Below are 13313 nucleotides of genomic sequence, written 5' to 3'. Positions count from 1 at the left end.
TGGGGTGGACAGAGGACGGGGCTAGACCGGAAGAGGTCTTGGGCCCGGTAGACGGACCCAGGTACAAGCCCATGTCGTGATCCAAAAGGATTTGTTTCGTACACAAAATCTTGCAGAATTTATTACTTACAAAAAAGAGCAAGTGCATTCTATGAAAAAGATGAAAAGGTAACTAATGACATGGATGGTCTCAAGTTTTCAACAAAAATTGTTGTTACTTTTCATTAACGCAATTAGTTGAATTTGCGTAATAAATGCTGATAGCCACTCAATAGACTTCCTGATTTCAACAGTTCTAAGACTTACTCATTTAATTAACATAGGAAGTACATTAATCCTTTTAATTTTTTTACCTTAATTAAATGTAGGCTTTGAAAGAGCTATCAGTAAAATAATTTATCCATCCATCAATTATTTAATTAAGAAACAAACAAATCTTTGATCCTTTAATCAGATTGATCTTTGGTGGAACCTCAAACAGCATGGATTAGGGGAGCCTAACTGAAGATTTGGTCCTGTACTAGGAATCAAGAAATGATTTGAAAAAGAGCATATTGTTCAAAAAAGTGAAAAAGCTGAAGTACACGTAGAAAAGTAACGAATAGATGGCTTACAAATAACGATTCTACAAGACTTTGAGACCTTTTTAACTACAATTTGGCACCACTTTTCCTGTTACTACTATATAATTAGTGCAATCACAATCGGCATGAAATTAAATAATGAGGCACTCTCTCTTTTGATTGTCAAATGTCATGTTTCTAGTATGGAAATAGATTTCCTCAATATAGTTTTCGATGCGGAGAATCACTAGTCTTATTTCCTCTCCACTAGTCGATTTCTTCTATATTTGAGCAAAGGAACAATTTTTACAATCTTTAACATTACAAATTTTCATCGATTTTGCCAGAAGAAAGAAACCAAGAACTTAGGACATGAACATCAAACTGGTTTTATTCTTACTCAATAAAAAGGCTAGTAATATATATGCTTAACTCATTCAACTCTAACTAAACATAATAGTTAAACCATACTAATCTTTCCTTTTAATTAAATTGTAGCACTAAAAGTAAAGCGAGTCAATTAAAAATATATTGTCAACGTAAACAATTTTTACATAATCATGTCTCTTTTACCTGTTATAGTAGCTAACACGCCTTATTTTTAAGATTACAAATCTCACATTTTAAAGAGGCTTATCTGTGTAAATGTCTTTTAATCACCTGATAGCATAAAAAGTTACTTACACTATGCAATGTATATAACTTAAAGTCAAATTTTAAAGTATATATTGTTTAGAGCACTCGTACTTATGATTACTTAAAAGTAACAATATAGTTTCACTTTATAGTACTCAAAAAGTTAATCCACACACTTTACACCTTTTCTCCCTATAAATTTACCCTATATAAGCAGTTATCTCCAAGGGGAACATGAATTCAATCTACAACAAAACTAAACACAGTTAGAGAAAAGAAAGGCGCAAAACACGCACACTCAACCAAAAGCTCTATGGAAACTACATCCACCCAATTCATTCAAGAATTCATGGAGAATTTCCGCTACTCAAGAAGACTACTTGTAGCTGCCCCTCCACAATACCACCCTGATCAGCCCACCATGGCTCCATCAACCGCCCCTCGAATCAGCCACGACTCAACAGATGTACTACTAGTGAACAACATCCCGATTGATACAAGAGTTATAATAGTCTTGTCAGTAATTTTTTGTGGCTTGATTTGTACGCTTTTCTTGAACTCCATCGTAAAGTTTGCATTTAGGTGCTCCAGCCTATTGTTGGCTGACCCATCATCAAATCATCGAAACCCTTCTAGATTAAAGCTAGCAAATACCGGGATCAAGAAGAAAACCCTAGGGACGTTCCCAGTTATAACCTACACGAATGAGTTGGAACATTCAGGATTTGACTCTGAGTGTGTCATTTGCTTATCAGAATTTGGAATTGGAGAGAAAGTTAAGGTTTTGCCTAAGTGCAACCATTGCTTCCACGTCCAATGTATCGATAAATGGCTTAATTCCCACTCTTCTTGCCCTACTTGTAGGCACTGCCTCATTGATACTTGCCAAAAAATTGTCAAAGACAATTCTATTAGTACAATTGCAATTGTCAACCCTGATCAGATGGCTAGTGATACTTCATCATCAGCACCAGTTCAAGAAGTCATAGTAAGGATTGAAGGTGTAGTATCAAGCAATTAAAACTACGTATATAGATTAGGAGTAGCTAGTTTAACTTTAGTTGGTAGCTATATGTATACACTCTCATTTAAAAGCTTAATTAAGTTAGCTAGCTAAGTTATGGCCAATGCAAGTATAACTTTGTAATTATTCATGCATTTAGTGATAGATCGGTGAATTTTTGTAATGGAGGAAAGAGTGGAGTAACACCCATAAAGTTATAAAAAAAATCCGTCTTTTCAGTATTTTGTGTTGCAGTTTCGCTTTAGTACACTGACGTACAATTTTTACACTACATCGTGTCAATAGAATTTGGAATGACGTGTTATGTACTAATTCAACTAATTATTAGCACTATTTGCTTCCACTTATCCAGGCCAATATTTAACCTTATACACCCTCATACACTTTCTTTTTACAATTTTCGCCTGTTAACTTTTTCTCCTAACTCTAAGCCACAGGAGACTTCATTATACTCCTTTCCGTTTTACAAATTAAATCCCATCCTTTCTCTCAGCTTCACTTTCCCCAAAATGCTCTATTTTGGGTCTCTAGAAACATTCATGATATATAAAGGTGTTTCTTCATTTTTCCTTTTCTTTTTGCGCCAAAACTTTCGTTATTGGTTATAATTTAAGGTGCAATAGCAAGTAAACTTTGTACTAAGAGCCTGTTTGGATGGATTATAAGCATAAGTCATAAGTTAGGAATCCTAACATATGGCTTTTAGCTTATTTTTGTTATTTTGATTAAAAAACAAATGCTTAAAAATACTTTTTTTTATCTTATCCAAACACACAAAAGTGCTTAAAAGCACCTAAAATAAGTTAAACCAAACAGGCTCTAAATTTGTCTTGGAACACAGTAACAAGCTCATATTCATCTCAAATAAGGAGATGTTCCTCTTTAACTTCCTTTCCGTTTCTTCGACTTTTAAGAGATCTCGTATTTACCTGACCTCAATTATTAACGAATAAAGTTAAATTGTTTCGCAAAATTTAGGGTCAAATTTAAACTTTTTCCCTTAATATATATATATATATATATATATATATATATATTCTTAAACTAAGTCAATAATGCCTTTTTCTTTTCTTTTCGTTGGGTTCGTTATCTCTTCCTAAATCCACTAACTTTGTTTCCCGGAAGTGGCCTTGTTGCTTGGGAACCATGAACAAATATAAATTAAAGTATCCATTTTTAAAACAAAAAAGAGATTCAAAAAGGATAATGTGCTTCATATTTGGGACTGTTAATTGGTGGATTTCATACTCAAATTATTTCTATATAACAATAGTGTACATGTTGCCAGGGGTGGCCACTTGAGACCCCAGAGAGTCAAAACAAATTGGCAATCTCCAATAAACCCGTTAAACAAGTTGACTTGAGATCTTCATTTGGTCAACCCAGTCCAATAAACTATATATATAGAGGTCAAGAACGGAATTATCGCACGCGAAGGATATTTAGTTGAACAATTTTCATCCAAAAATTAAATTATATTTATATTTTCATCCAAAAATTAAATTATATTTATAGGTAAAATATTTATATATGTTACACCTCGAGCACTTTTAGCGAAACTCCTGATTTTGTCACTAATTGAGATTGGGTGATGTTTCATACTGCATTCTTGAATTTTTATTTTGGTGAGGTCCAAAGTTACGGAAGGGAAGATTTTGAGGAGAATTAAATTTTATAATCATATATATATATATAAAAGCAAGCAAAGGGCCCGCTGATGTGCCATACTCACAAACCAGCATTTGCCTTTATCTATTTTCTCCTTTTTTTGGGCAATTTCTCATTAATTTAATTAATAATAAGTTGGAATAGACAACAAACAAAAAAAATAAAAAAACAGTTTTGTATTTCAATGCGGACTCCAAAAGTCGCTTCCCAAACGCCAAAACCCTTGATAACTGCCTTCAAAGGATGACCTGAAATTTCTCTTTATTGGTGTGAACTTACTTTCTTCCATATCTCCGATTCCGATAGTACACAATTGTTATGATTAGTTTGTAATTTTGGGTATAAGTAGCCTTCCTCTGTACAATTTTCTTTTCCTGTCTTCTCTGCATTGTTGTTAAGTTTTCCAAGGGATGAGTATTATATTGCTTTACGCTTTTCAACTGGATACTCAAGTTTTATTATAATATACTTATTGATGTTGCTGCTGCTGCTTCTTCTTCTTCTTCTTCTTAATTAATTGCTAATGTATGGTACATTTGTTTGATGTATAAAAACTTCAGAGATGGGGTCAACAGGGACAAGGAACTGCGAGTCGGCAAGCCAGCGGTTTACATAATTGTGTGTGATGAACAACAATTGTGCTTCTGTTTGCAACATTGAGGGCTTCCCTGATGCCAAATGCAAAGGCCTACAATCGCCATTGATTTTGTCTTAGAAATTGTTAAATCTATCTAAGTGTAGGAATTATCGGAGAAGACGATGATGATGAACATAGAAGATATCGATGATGAAGAACAACTGTGTTCTAAGTCCTAAGTGTTCAAAGTGAAGTTAATGGGCTGTTGTGGTGTTAATGGGCTGCTACAATTATTTGTGTTAATGGGCTGCTGCATGATTTAGTGTATTGGGTTGTTTGGTCTATTGGGCTCAAAATTCAGCAGAACAAAGATATGGCCCAATACCTTGATAAATGAATATTAGCCATGTGATCAATTAATCTTGTTGAACAAGGACAAGTCACTATCAGATTTACATAGAAAGGAATAAAGTTAGTTAGAGAGTAGCCAATAGGACTTAGACAAAATTGTATAGGAATTAAACATTATTCTTTTATTCTTATTTAGGATACATGTATAAATAGGTGCACCTTCTTTTCAAGAATACACACAGAAAATTCCAAATCATCTTCCATTACATTTTGTACATGGTATCAGAGTAGTGAGCTCGATCCAATCTAAATATCAACATAAATCATATTCTGTGTCTCCTCTTCAGTGAAGTCAAATGCCTCAATCACCACCAACTGCTGCTGAAACAAGCAGCACTGAAAGAGCAGTCACATATGACGCCAATCACCCTTATCATCTCAATAATTCAGATTCACCAGGAATGACACTAGTTAATAGTGTGTTTGATGGTAGAGGGTACCCGGGATGGAGGAGATCTATCCTCTTATCTCTGTCAGCTAAGAAGAAGCTTGGTTTCATCAATGGAACCTGCAAATCTCCAGATCTGAACTCTGCAGAATATGAACAATGGTCATGTGTCAATGATATGGTCATTACTTGGATCACAAATGCATTGACAAAAGACATTGCAGACAGTGTGATACACTCTAAGACATCACAGGAATTGTGGGAAAGTCTAGAGCAAAGGTTTGGGAGGTCAAATGGTGTCAAACTCTATCACTTGCAAAAAGAAATAACAAGTCTAGTTCAAGGTAATGTTGATGTTGCTAAGTATTTCACCAAACTCAAGAAATTATGGGATGAATTAGATGTTATTCATGTCATTGTATGCTGCTCATGTCCTTGTGTGTGTGAGGGTAAAGCAAAACTAACAAAATCTCTACAGGATCAAAGACTAATTCAGTTTTTGATGGGGTTAAATGATATTTATACACAGGCAAGAGGGAATATTCTAATGATGAATCCCTTGCCTAGTATAGACCTTGCATACTCACTACTTTTGCAAGATGAGAACTAGAGAGAAGTGTATGCAAATGCACACTCAACATCTGATTCTGCATCCTTTATGGCTGCTGGATTAAGTAAACAGCCCCATGCTCAGCTGTTTTCTAAGTTTGCAGCTTTCATGGCATCAGGGAATGGCAAACATGTTCAGAAATTTAAGAACCAGTTATTCAAAGGAGGAAACACACCACAGAGGTTTAACAATTCTGCTTAGAGGTTTGTTAAGCCACAACAAAGGTTTAAAGGAAAGAAGAAGTATAACCCAAATGTTAACTGTACCTATTGTGGGAAAACAGGACACACACAGGATGATTGCTACAGGTTGCATGGATTCCCACCTGATTTTGAGTTTACTAACTCTAAAGACTATCAAGGGAAATGCAGCAGTGACACATGAAGAGGAAGAAAGCATGGGTGGATACAACAATGATATCAACAACAATCTGGCACAACAATACACCAAGGAAGAAATTAAGGAAATGATGCATTTACACAAACAAGCAAAACTGGGACAATCAGGAAATCCAAGCATAAATGCTAATGCTGTGGCTGGTACTATTCTTAAATACTCTAGTTCAGTTTTTAGCAGTCTCAAGTCAAGCACCTGGATAATTGATTCAGGAGCATCAGAACACATGTGTTCTGATCCTAATTCATTCATGTTTCTCATTCCTCTTCCTGTACCTTTGTGTTGACACCCAATTTTGTCCCGCCTCTCCTCCGAATATCTATTTACGCTTCTGATATTTTGGGAAATTAAAAAATATACATTTAGATTTTTACCATAATTATTAGCTTCCTATTAATACCCACGTTTATTATTCTATTGCAGTTATCATCGTTATTATTATATTATTATTAATCATTATTATTATTAATTGTTATTAATTATTGTTGTTCTTATTATTACCGTTAGTACCATTATTATTATTATTATTATTATTATTATTAATTATTATTATTATTCTTAAATTATTACTATTATTATTAATTGTTATTAATCATTATTATTCTTGTTATTACCATTATCATCATCATTATTATTATTAGCAGCATTATTACCGCTATTCATTCGCTACTATTATTTAGTATTATTGAAATTTGCATTTCAGCGTTTTTACCAACTTCCGCATACACATCGCATTTATTTCGCGCATTTAAATGACAATGTTTATTTATTGTTAAAATGTTATCGCACGGCTATCATAGCATCATATAATTTTATTACCCGAATCCTAATAATTACATATTTGTATTAGATAATATTTTGTCATACTCAGTATATTACTAATTAAAATGGGTCTTTTATTCAAATTTAGAAGTCAAACCATTTCTTGCACTCAGTCCGTATTTTGGATTTATCGGATCCCAAATCAAAGTCCAACCAACTCATAAATATTTTTGGACTGGCCCATATTTGATCCCAATTTTTTTAGACCAATCCATGTTTTAATTCACTAGCCCATTCTTTTAATACCCGGTCGAGAGTTTCCCCTTCCTTTTCCTCATTTTCATCCACCACGCCGTCTCCCTCATCTCCCCCATCTTCTCTTGTCCCCTCAGTCTCTTCCATTTCCCCTTGTCCCCACGCCTTTGCCACCACCAATTCCTCTATCTTCACGTGGAGTGATACTTTTCAAAAGGGAACTTTTTGACTTTCAAGACAAAAAAGTTTCTCTTTCTTGTCCTCCACACGCTATTTCCTCAAAAAAAAGAAAGGAAAAAAAACTGACCAAATTTTCCAATTTCTGCTCTCTTTATTCTCCAATGGTAGACCACTCTCACGAAAACGAGCAGAACGACAACATTATTTCAAATTCAAAGCCGACCCAAAATCCCGCTCAAAATTTTAAAATCTTAACCCTAGTTGCATCTATAAATACCAAGTTATAGCAGCCATTGGGGGCAGATTGGGAGCCGCCACTTCTTCCCTTCGAACTATTAATCTCCTTCATATATTTTTTTTTTCGTTCAAAGCACCTATTAAGCTTATTTACTCTTTTATTATCTCCGTTTAAAATCTCGAATCTGAGCATCGTTCGTGTTCGAGCATAGATCGGAGAATCAAAGCCCCACTTCGCTGCACCCATAGCAGGTCAGTAGTGTCTCTTCCTATTCTTTTCAATTCTGAAGATATTTAGTCATATTCATGCTATGAAGTATGTTAGGCTAATGTTAAATATCAAAAAGAAATATATAAATTTTCAGCAAGCTTCTAGTTGATTGTTGTTATTCACGATTTGTAGCTTGTATATTAGGATTATGCCTATAGGACTCATTCAATTTTACTCGTTCGCGTGTTACCAGATTCGAAATATTTAGAATAAAAATAGTAGAAGTTTTAATGTGTGTTTTGTTGGACTAAATAACTTGCTGTTTGAGATCTAAGAAATTTTAGTTTTTTTTTTTTAGCTTATATCACTGGCTCAATATGTGCTTATAAATTCTATGTATCGTGAATTCTTCAGTTTTTTTTTACAAATCTCATGATTACTTTTTTTTCTTTTTTTCGTGATAAAAGATGACTTTTATATTTAAAAGGGGTCAAGCCTTTGAATTTTCAAATAAGAAATCATTCCTATTGCGATATGGTGCATCTTTTCATGTTTATCATTTTTTTAATGAAAAAATGAGATGTTTGATAGCATGTTGTTGAGTTCTGTTCTTTATTTTACATGTATATAAAATTTAGTAGTATGTTTACTGTTCCATGGAAAAAATGAACGACTATTTGATCTCAAAAGTGATTTCCAAAAGGGTATATAATATGTTTCTTTGTTTATCCACATGTCGCATTTAGTGTGAAACTGGACTAATTATTCACGTCTTTATGTCCTTAATCGTGTATATATTTGCAGTATTTTCCTCGAACTTACATATTGCTGTGAATTGAATGATAATGTTGCTTGCTTTGTTTTACTCACTTTTTTTTTTAAAAAGAGGGAATCGTATTGTTGCTCTAATCTTTCGTTACTTTTTGCTTATTGCATGATATCTGGAGTTGCGAGGAGTCTTAAATGAGATTCGGTGGCGCCACAAGATCCAAACAGCATCTCTCCTTCACTTTGTATCTTTAGTTCCCTCGAAACCCATCCGAATAGAAAGAATGAGCGTCGAGATGAAATCTTGAACTCATGTCGGATTCTTATTCGATTCTCTCCTTCTCCTGAAAGCAATCCGAGTAGAAGCAAGAGGAAGAGGAGGAGGACGAAAATGACTGCTACATTTTAACATATCTATGCTTACTTAGTTATTTGTATTCTTGTGTGTGATTGTTATTTGATATGTTTTAGTTTAATGGCCTTGAACATCTGACGAGAAAATGATCAAAATAGTCCTTAATGTATGGACTTAGGATTGCTTTGGTCCCTGATATATACAACTTATGGAAATGGTCCTTTAAGTATATTAAAAATATATCACTTTAGTCTTTGGCCCTACATACCTAACAACACCAAACAAAAATCTGTCAAACTTAACAGAAGCCTCCTCATGTGCAACCCACGTGAGATATCAAAATTCTAAAACAAAAGTATTTTGCCTTCCTGGTCAGTTCCAAAAAAGGTGGAAAGTCCCTCCTTCCCGGCAAAAACCCTTCTCCATCTCTTTCATGGTCTTGTAAAATCAGTCAACACAAGAGAAGTTTCTCCATTGTTAAACAATGTTAATCAAAAGAAACGATAGAGGATCAAGCCCATACTACGGTAAGAATTTATTTTGTTTTTAGTTGAAGCAATACAAAGACCAACCTATTTGGTACTCAAAATCTGGGTTGTTACTACTGTTTTCTCCAATCCTTTTAAATATAGAAGTGGTGTTGTTTAAATATACTGGGTTGTGGATTCGAAATCTGGGTTGTGGATTCAAAATATTTAGAAGTTGGTGTTGTTTAAATATACATGTTTTGTAACATCTACAATGTGGCTCTAACTTCTTAAAATATGTAATCTTTTATTTGCAGATCCTGTGTCTGAGGCGTCTTTTTTCAGTATCAAAGTTTATCATAAAGGATTGATGAAACATCAGCCAACCAAACAGTATGCTGGTGGTGTCATTGACTACTTTGATTATGTTGAAGTGAAGAATTTCAATCTTACTAACTTGAAAAAGATGGTCGAATTATGTGGTCACCGGAATGATTCAATAACATTTTGGCATAAATGCGGGAAGCTTGGTAACAAATGGAGATTAGTCTCTACGGAGGTTGAAGCTCATACCATGGAAAAATTCACCCCCAAAGACAGAGTAATTGAGTTATATTTTGAACATTTGGACTCTTATTTTGGAATAGATGATCCAGTTGAGCTTGGTTGCAGAACTAGTCACATTCCAGAGAATAAAGATGTTGTTGGACCTATTGACAAAGAGCTCGAAAGGGAAAACATATATTCCAGGGATGATTTTGAGGATTTTGAAAATGAATTCTCCAATGACGACGTGATGATTGATAAACAAGGATACTACAAACATAGCTTTGAGGATGGTAGAGAGCTTATTAGTGCTGAAATTCAAAAGCAGATGTTACACGAAGATGGGGATCCTGATTGCGTGAACTCTGAAGACAACAAGAGTTTGGATAGTGATTCCGACAATGAAAGCTTTGATTTTCCAAAGCACAATGCAAAGACCGATGGAAAAAATCCAGTTTTGGCTTTGGAATATACCTTTGAAAGTAAGAAGGAGTTCAAAAATGTTGTAACAACTCATGAGGTAAAAAAAGGGAGGTATATTAAGTGGAAAAAAATGATAAAGATAGGATGAAAACGAAGTGCATACATGACGATTGCAACTGGGTAATAATGGCATCAAGAATGCACAGGGATAACATATTTCAGATAAAAACTTATAGGCCCTCACACAGTTGTCGAAATTGGCACCATCATAACAAGACAATACCTTCTTCATTCATTGCAAGGACCTATCTTGATAGAATTAAACAAAATAGGGGATGGAAGATATCCGAGTTTAGAGATACTGTTAGTGTCGAGCTTAAAGCTCATGTTACTTTAACTCAAGCTATATAGATTTCAAAGAATCTATTTATGTTATGCTGCTTGTAAAGAGGCATTTAAGGTTGGATGTCGCAAAATAGTAGGTATAGATGGGTGTTGGTTGAAGGGCCCAATGTATGGGAATCAGTTATTAGCAGCAGTGGGTCTCGATGCCAACAATAACATATTTCCAGTAGCATATGCCGTTGTTGAAAAGGAAACCAAGGAGACATGGTCATGGTTTTTAAAACACTTGGCTGGTGACTTAGAGATTGACTATCAAGAAAGCTGGACCTTTATGTCTGACAAACAAAAAGGTCTTATTGAAGCATTTAATGAGATTTTGCCATATGTTGGTCATAGATTTTGTGTGAGACACCTCCATAACAATTTTAAGAAGGCTGGATTTTTTGGTTTGTCCCTCAAGATGGCAGTTTGGGCTGCTGCAAAGGCTACAACTGTGAAGTTCTTTAAAATATGTATGGAGAAGATGCATGAATTGGATGCAGAAGCCGCTGCATGGTTGAATGAAAAACCACCCACTGAATGGTCTAAATCACATTTCTCTTCAGGCGCTAAATGTGATGTTTTGTTGAATAATATGTGTGAATGTTTTAACAGTATGATTCTTGATGCTCGAGACAAGCCTATCATAACTTTGTTGGAGAAGTTAAGATATCTTCTTATGGCTAGATTCCAAGCGAATAGGGATAAAGTGGAAAGATGGAATTCAGGTGATATTTGCCCTCGGATTAAGGACATATTGCACAAGAATGAATCTGTGGCAGCTGCATTTATTCCAATCAAATCGAATCAGTGCAATTATGAGATTCTTGGAGCATCGATTGCCGACAATTGGGCTGTGGACCTACAAAACAGAAACTGTAGTTGTAGAAAATGGACTATAACAGGAATTCCTTGCAAACATGCAATATCGGCTATTTGGGCTAAAAAAGATGATGTTCTTGATTATGTTGATGATTGCTATAAAGTTGACACATATAGAAGAATTTATGAAAAAACCATCTTTCCGATTAATGGATCACAATTGTGGCCTAAATCAAATAAGGTTCCTCCTTTGCCTCCGATACTTGTAAGACAAAACAAGAGGGGAAGAGATCAGAAATTGAGGAGACGAGAACAAGATGAAGCGGGATCAAGTAGAACAAGAATGAAGAAAAAGCAAATATCTGTTAATTGTAGCTTCTGTCACAAGCCTGGCCATAACATAAGAACCTGTAAATTAAAGTGGGTGTATATGAGACAGCTTTTTGGATGCCTCCTACTTCATCAGTTCCCGAAAAATTACCGGTAAATTTCTTGCCGTAATATTTGATTTGGCTCTCTATTATATAGTTTTATGATACAAAAATAACTTATGGTACACTTGCAGGTTAGAAGAGCAAATCCTGGACCAACCCAAGATTATTTTGATATTTAGTGTGGTGTTGCAATTATTTTTTGTTGGGCTAAACATGGTGCAACACCTTTTTGTTTTTTGTGAAGGACAGAAAGTATTGCTTGTTTTGAGGACATATGGTGGTGCTGCTATTTTTTGTTCAATGACCATAGTGCAAATGCCTTTTGTTTTTTTTTTGTGAAAAGGACAGATGGTGCTGCTGCAACAATGGTTCTTATGGTGGTAATATTATGTTGTTGCTTTTCAAGTCAGTTGCTGCTGGTATCTTGATATTTTGCTGAATTTGTTGCTCCTTTTTTTCCTCGCAGTGAAGATTTTTGCTATCAGATGATGAAGGATTAAAGCTGGTATCACAATATCTTTTTGAAGGACAGAAGAAAGGAAGCTAGTGTCGTATAAGAGTAGTTTTAGTTAAATTAATCAAACCATGTGCAATTCCCTTTCTGATGTGCAATTCCCTTTCTGGTGTTGTTTAGAATATCTTAGGCAGCAACTAAAAGTTGTGTATATGCTGCCTTTTGGATTTAAATGGTGAAGTCATATGTTAAAAGTTATTTTTATCAGTCACATTCTCTTATGTAAGGAACGTAAATTGATATGTAGAGATCATTCAAAAAGATTTATTGGCTAGTGTAAGGTGTGTCCCTGGGAGTGCAGGACAGAACTGGGAACTAGACAAATGAAAATGGCACACATTTTTCTTTATGTTAGTACTGTTATAATCTTTCTGGTTTGGTTGGAAAGAGAACTTTTGACCTTTGGCTGATGGAAGAAGCTGAAAAGTACATAGGCTTCTGTTAAGTTTGACAGATTTTTGTTTGGTGTTGTTAGGTATGTAGGGCCAAAGACTAAAGTGATATGTTTTTAATATACTTAAAGGACCATTTCCATAAGTTGTATATATCAGGGACCAAAGCAATCCTAAGTCCATACATTAAGGACTATTTTGATCATTTTCTCAACATCTGACCTTAGCAAGTTAGTGGGATTTAGTTTTAGTAATGGGTAGTTAATTTAGAGGAAAACCGATAACTAATC

General features: G+C 34.6%; 2 protein-coding genes across 3 annotated transcripts; both read left to right on the top strand.

The window, feature by feature from the left end:
* The first annotated feature begins 1466 nt into the window (after positions 1 to 1466).
* On the top strand, positions 1467 to 2396 carry LOC132614824 (RING-H2 finger protein ATL78-like). The gene has a single exon (XM_060329372.1). It carries the CDS (start codon positions 1513 to 1515, stop codon positions 2218 to 2220), a length of 708 nt encoding a protein of 235 aa, XP_060185355.1. The 5' UTR covers positions 1467 to 1512; the 3' UTR covers positions 2221 to 2396.
* A 5052-nt stretch (positions 2397 to 7448) lies between these two features.
* LOC132614823 (uncharacterized) lies at positions 7449 to 12906 on the top strand. Of its 2 annotated transcripts, none has more exons than XM_060329371.1 (4): positions 7449 to 7959; positions 8866 to 12166; positions 12249 to 12497; positions 12584 to 12906. In XM_060329371.1, the coding sequence occupies exons 2-3, from the start codon at positions 10989 to 10991 to the stop codon at positions 12454 to 12456; spliced, it is 1386 nt and encodes a 461-aa protein (XP_060185354.1). In that variant the 5' UTR covers positions 7449 to 7959; positions 8866 to 10988; the 3' UTR covers positions 12457 to 12497; positions 12584 to 12906. The 2 variants fall into 2 exon arrangements, with proteins under 2 accessions (XP_060185354.1, XP_060185353.1); XM_060329370.1 differs by having other exon boundaries at positions 7449 to 9568; positions 9826 to 12166.
* Positions 12907 to 13313: the final 407 nt, after the last annotated feature.

The sequence above is a fragment of the Lycium barbarum genome, chromosome 10 (assembly GCF_019175385.1).
Source record: "Lycium barbarum isolate Lr01 chromosome 10, ASM1917538v2, whole genome shotgun sequence".
Lineage (NCBI taxonomy): Eukaryota > Viridiplantae > Streptophyta > Magnoliopsida > Solanales > Solanaceae > Lycium > Lycium barbarum.
This window is presented reverse-complemented; position numbering and strand designations above follow the sequence as displayed.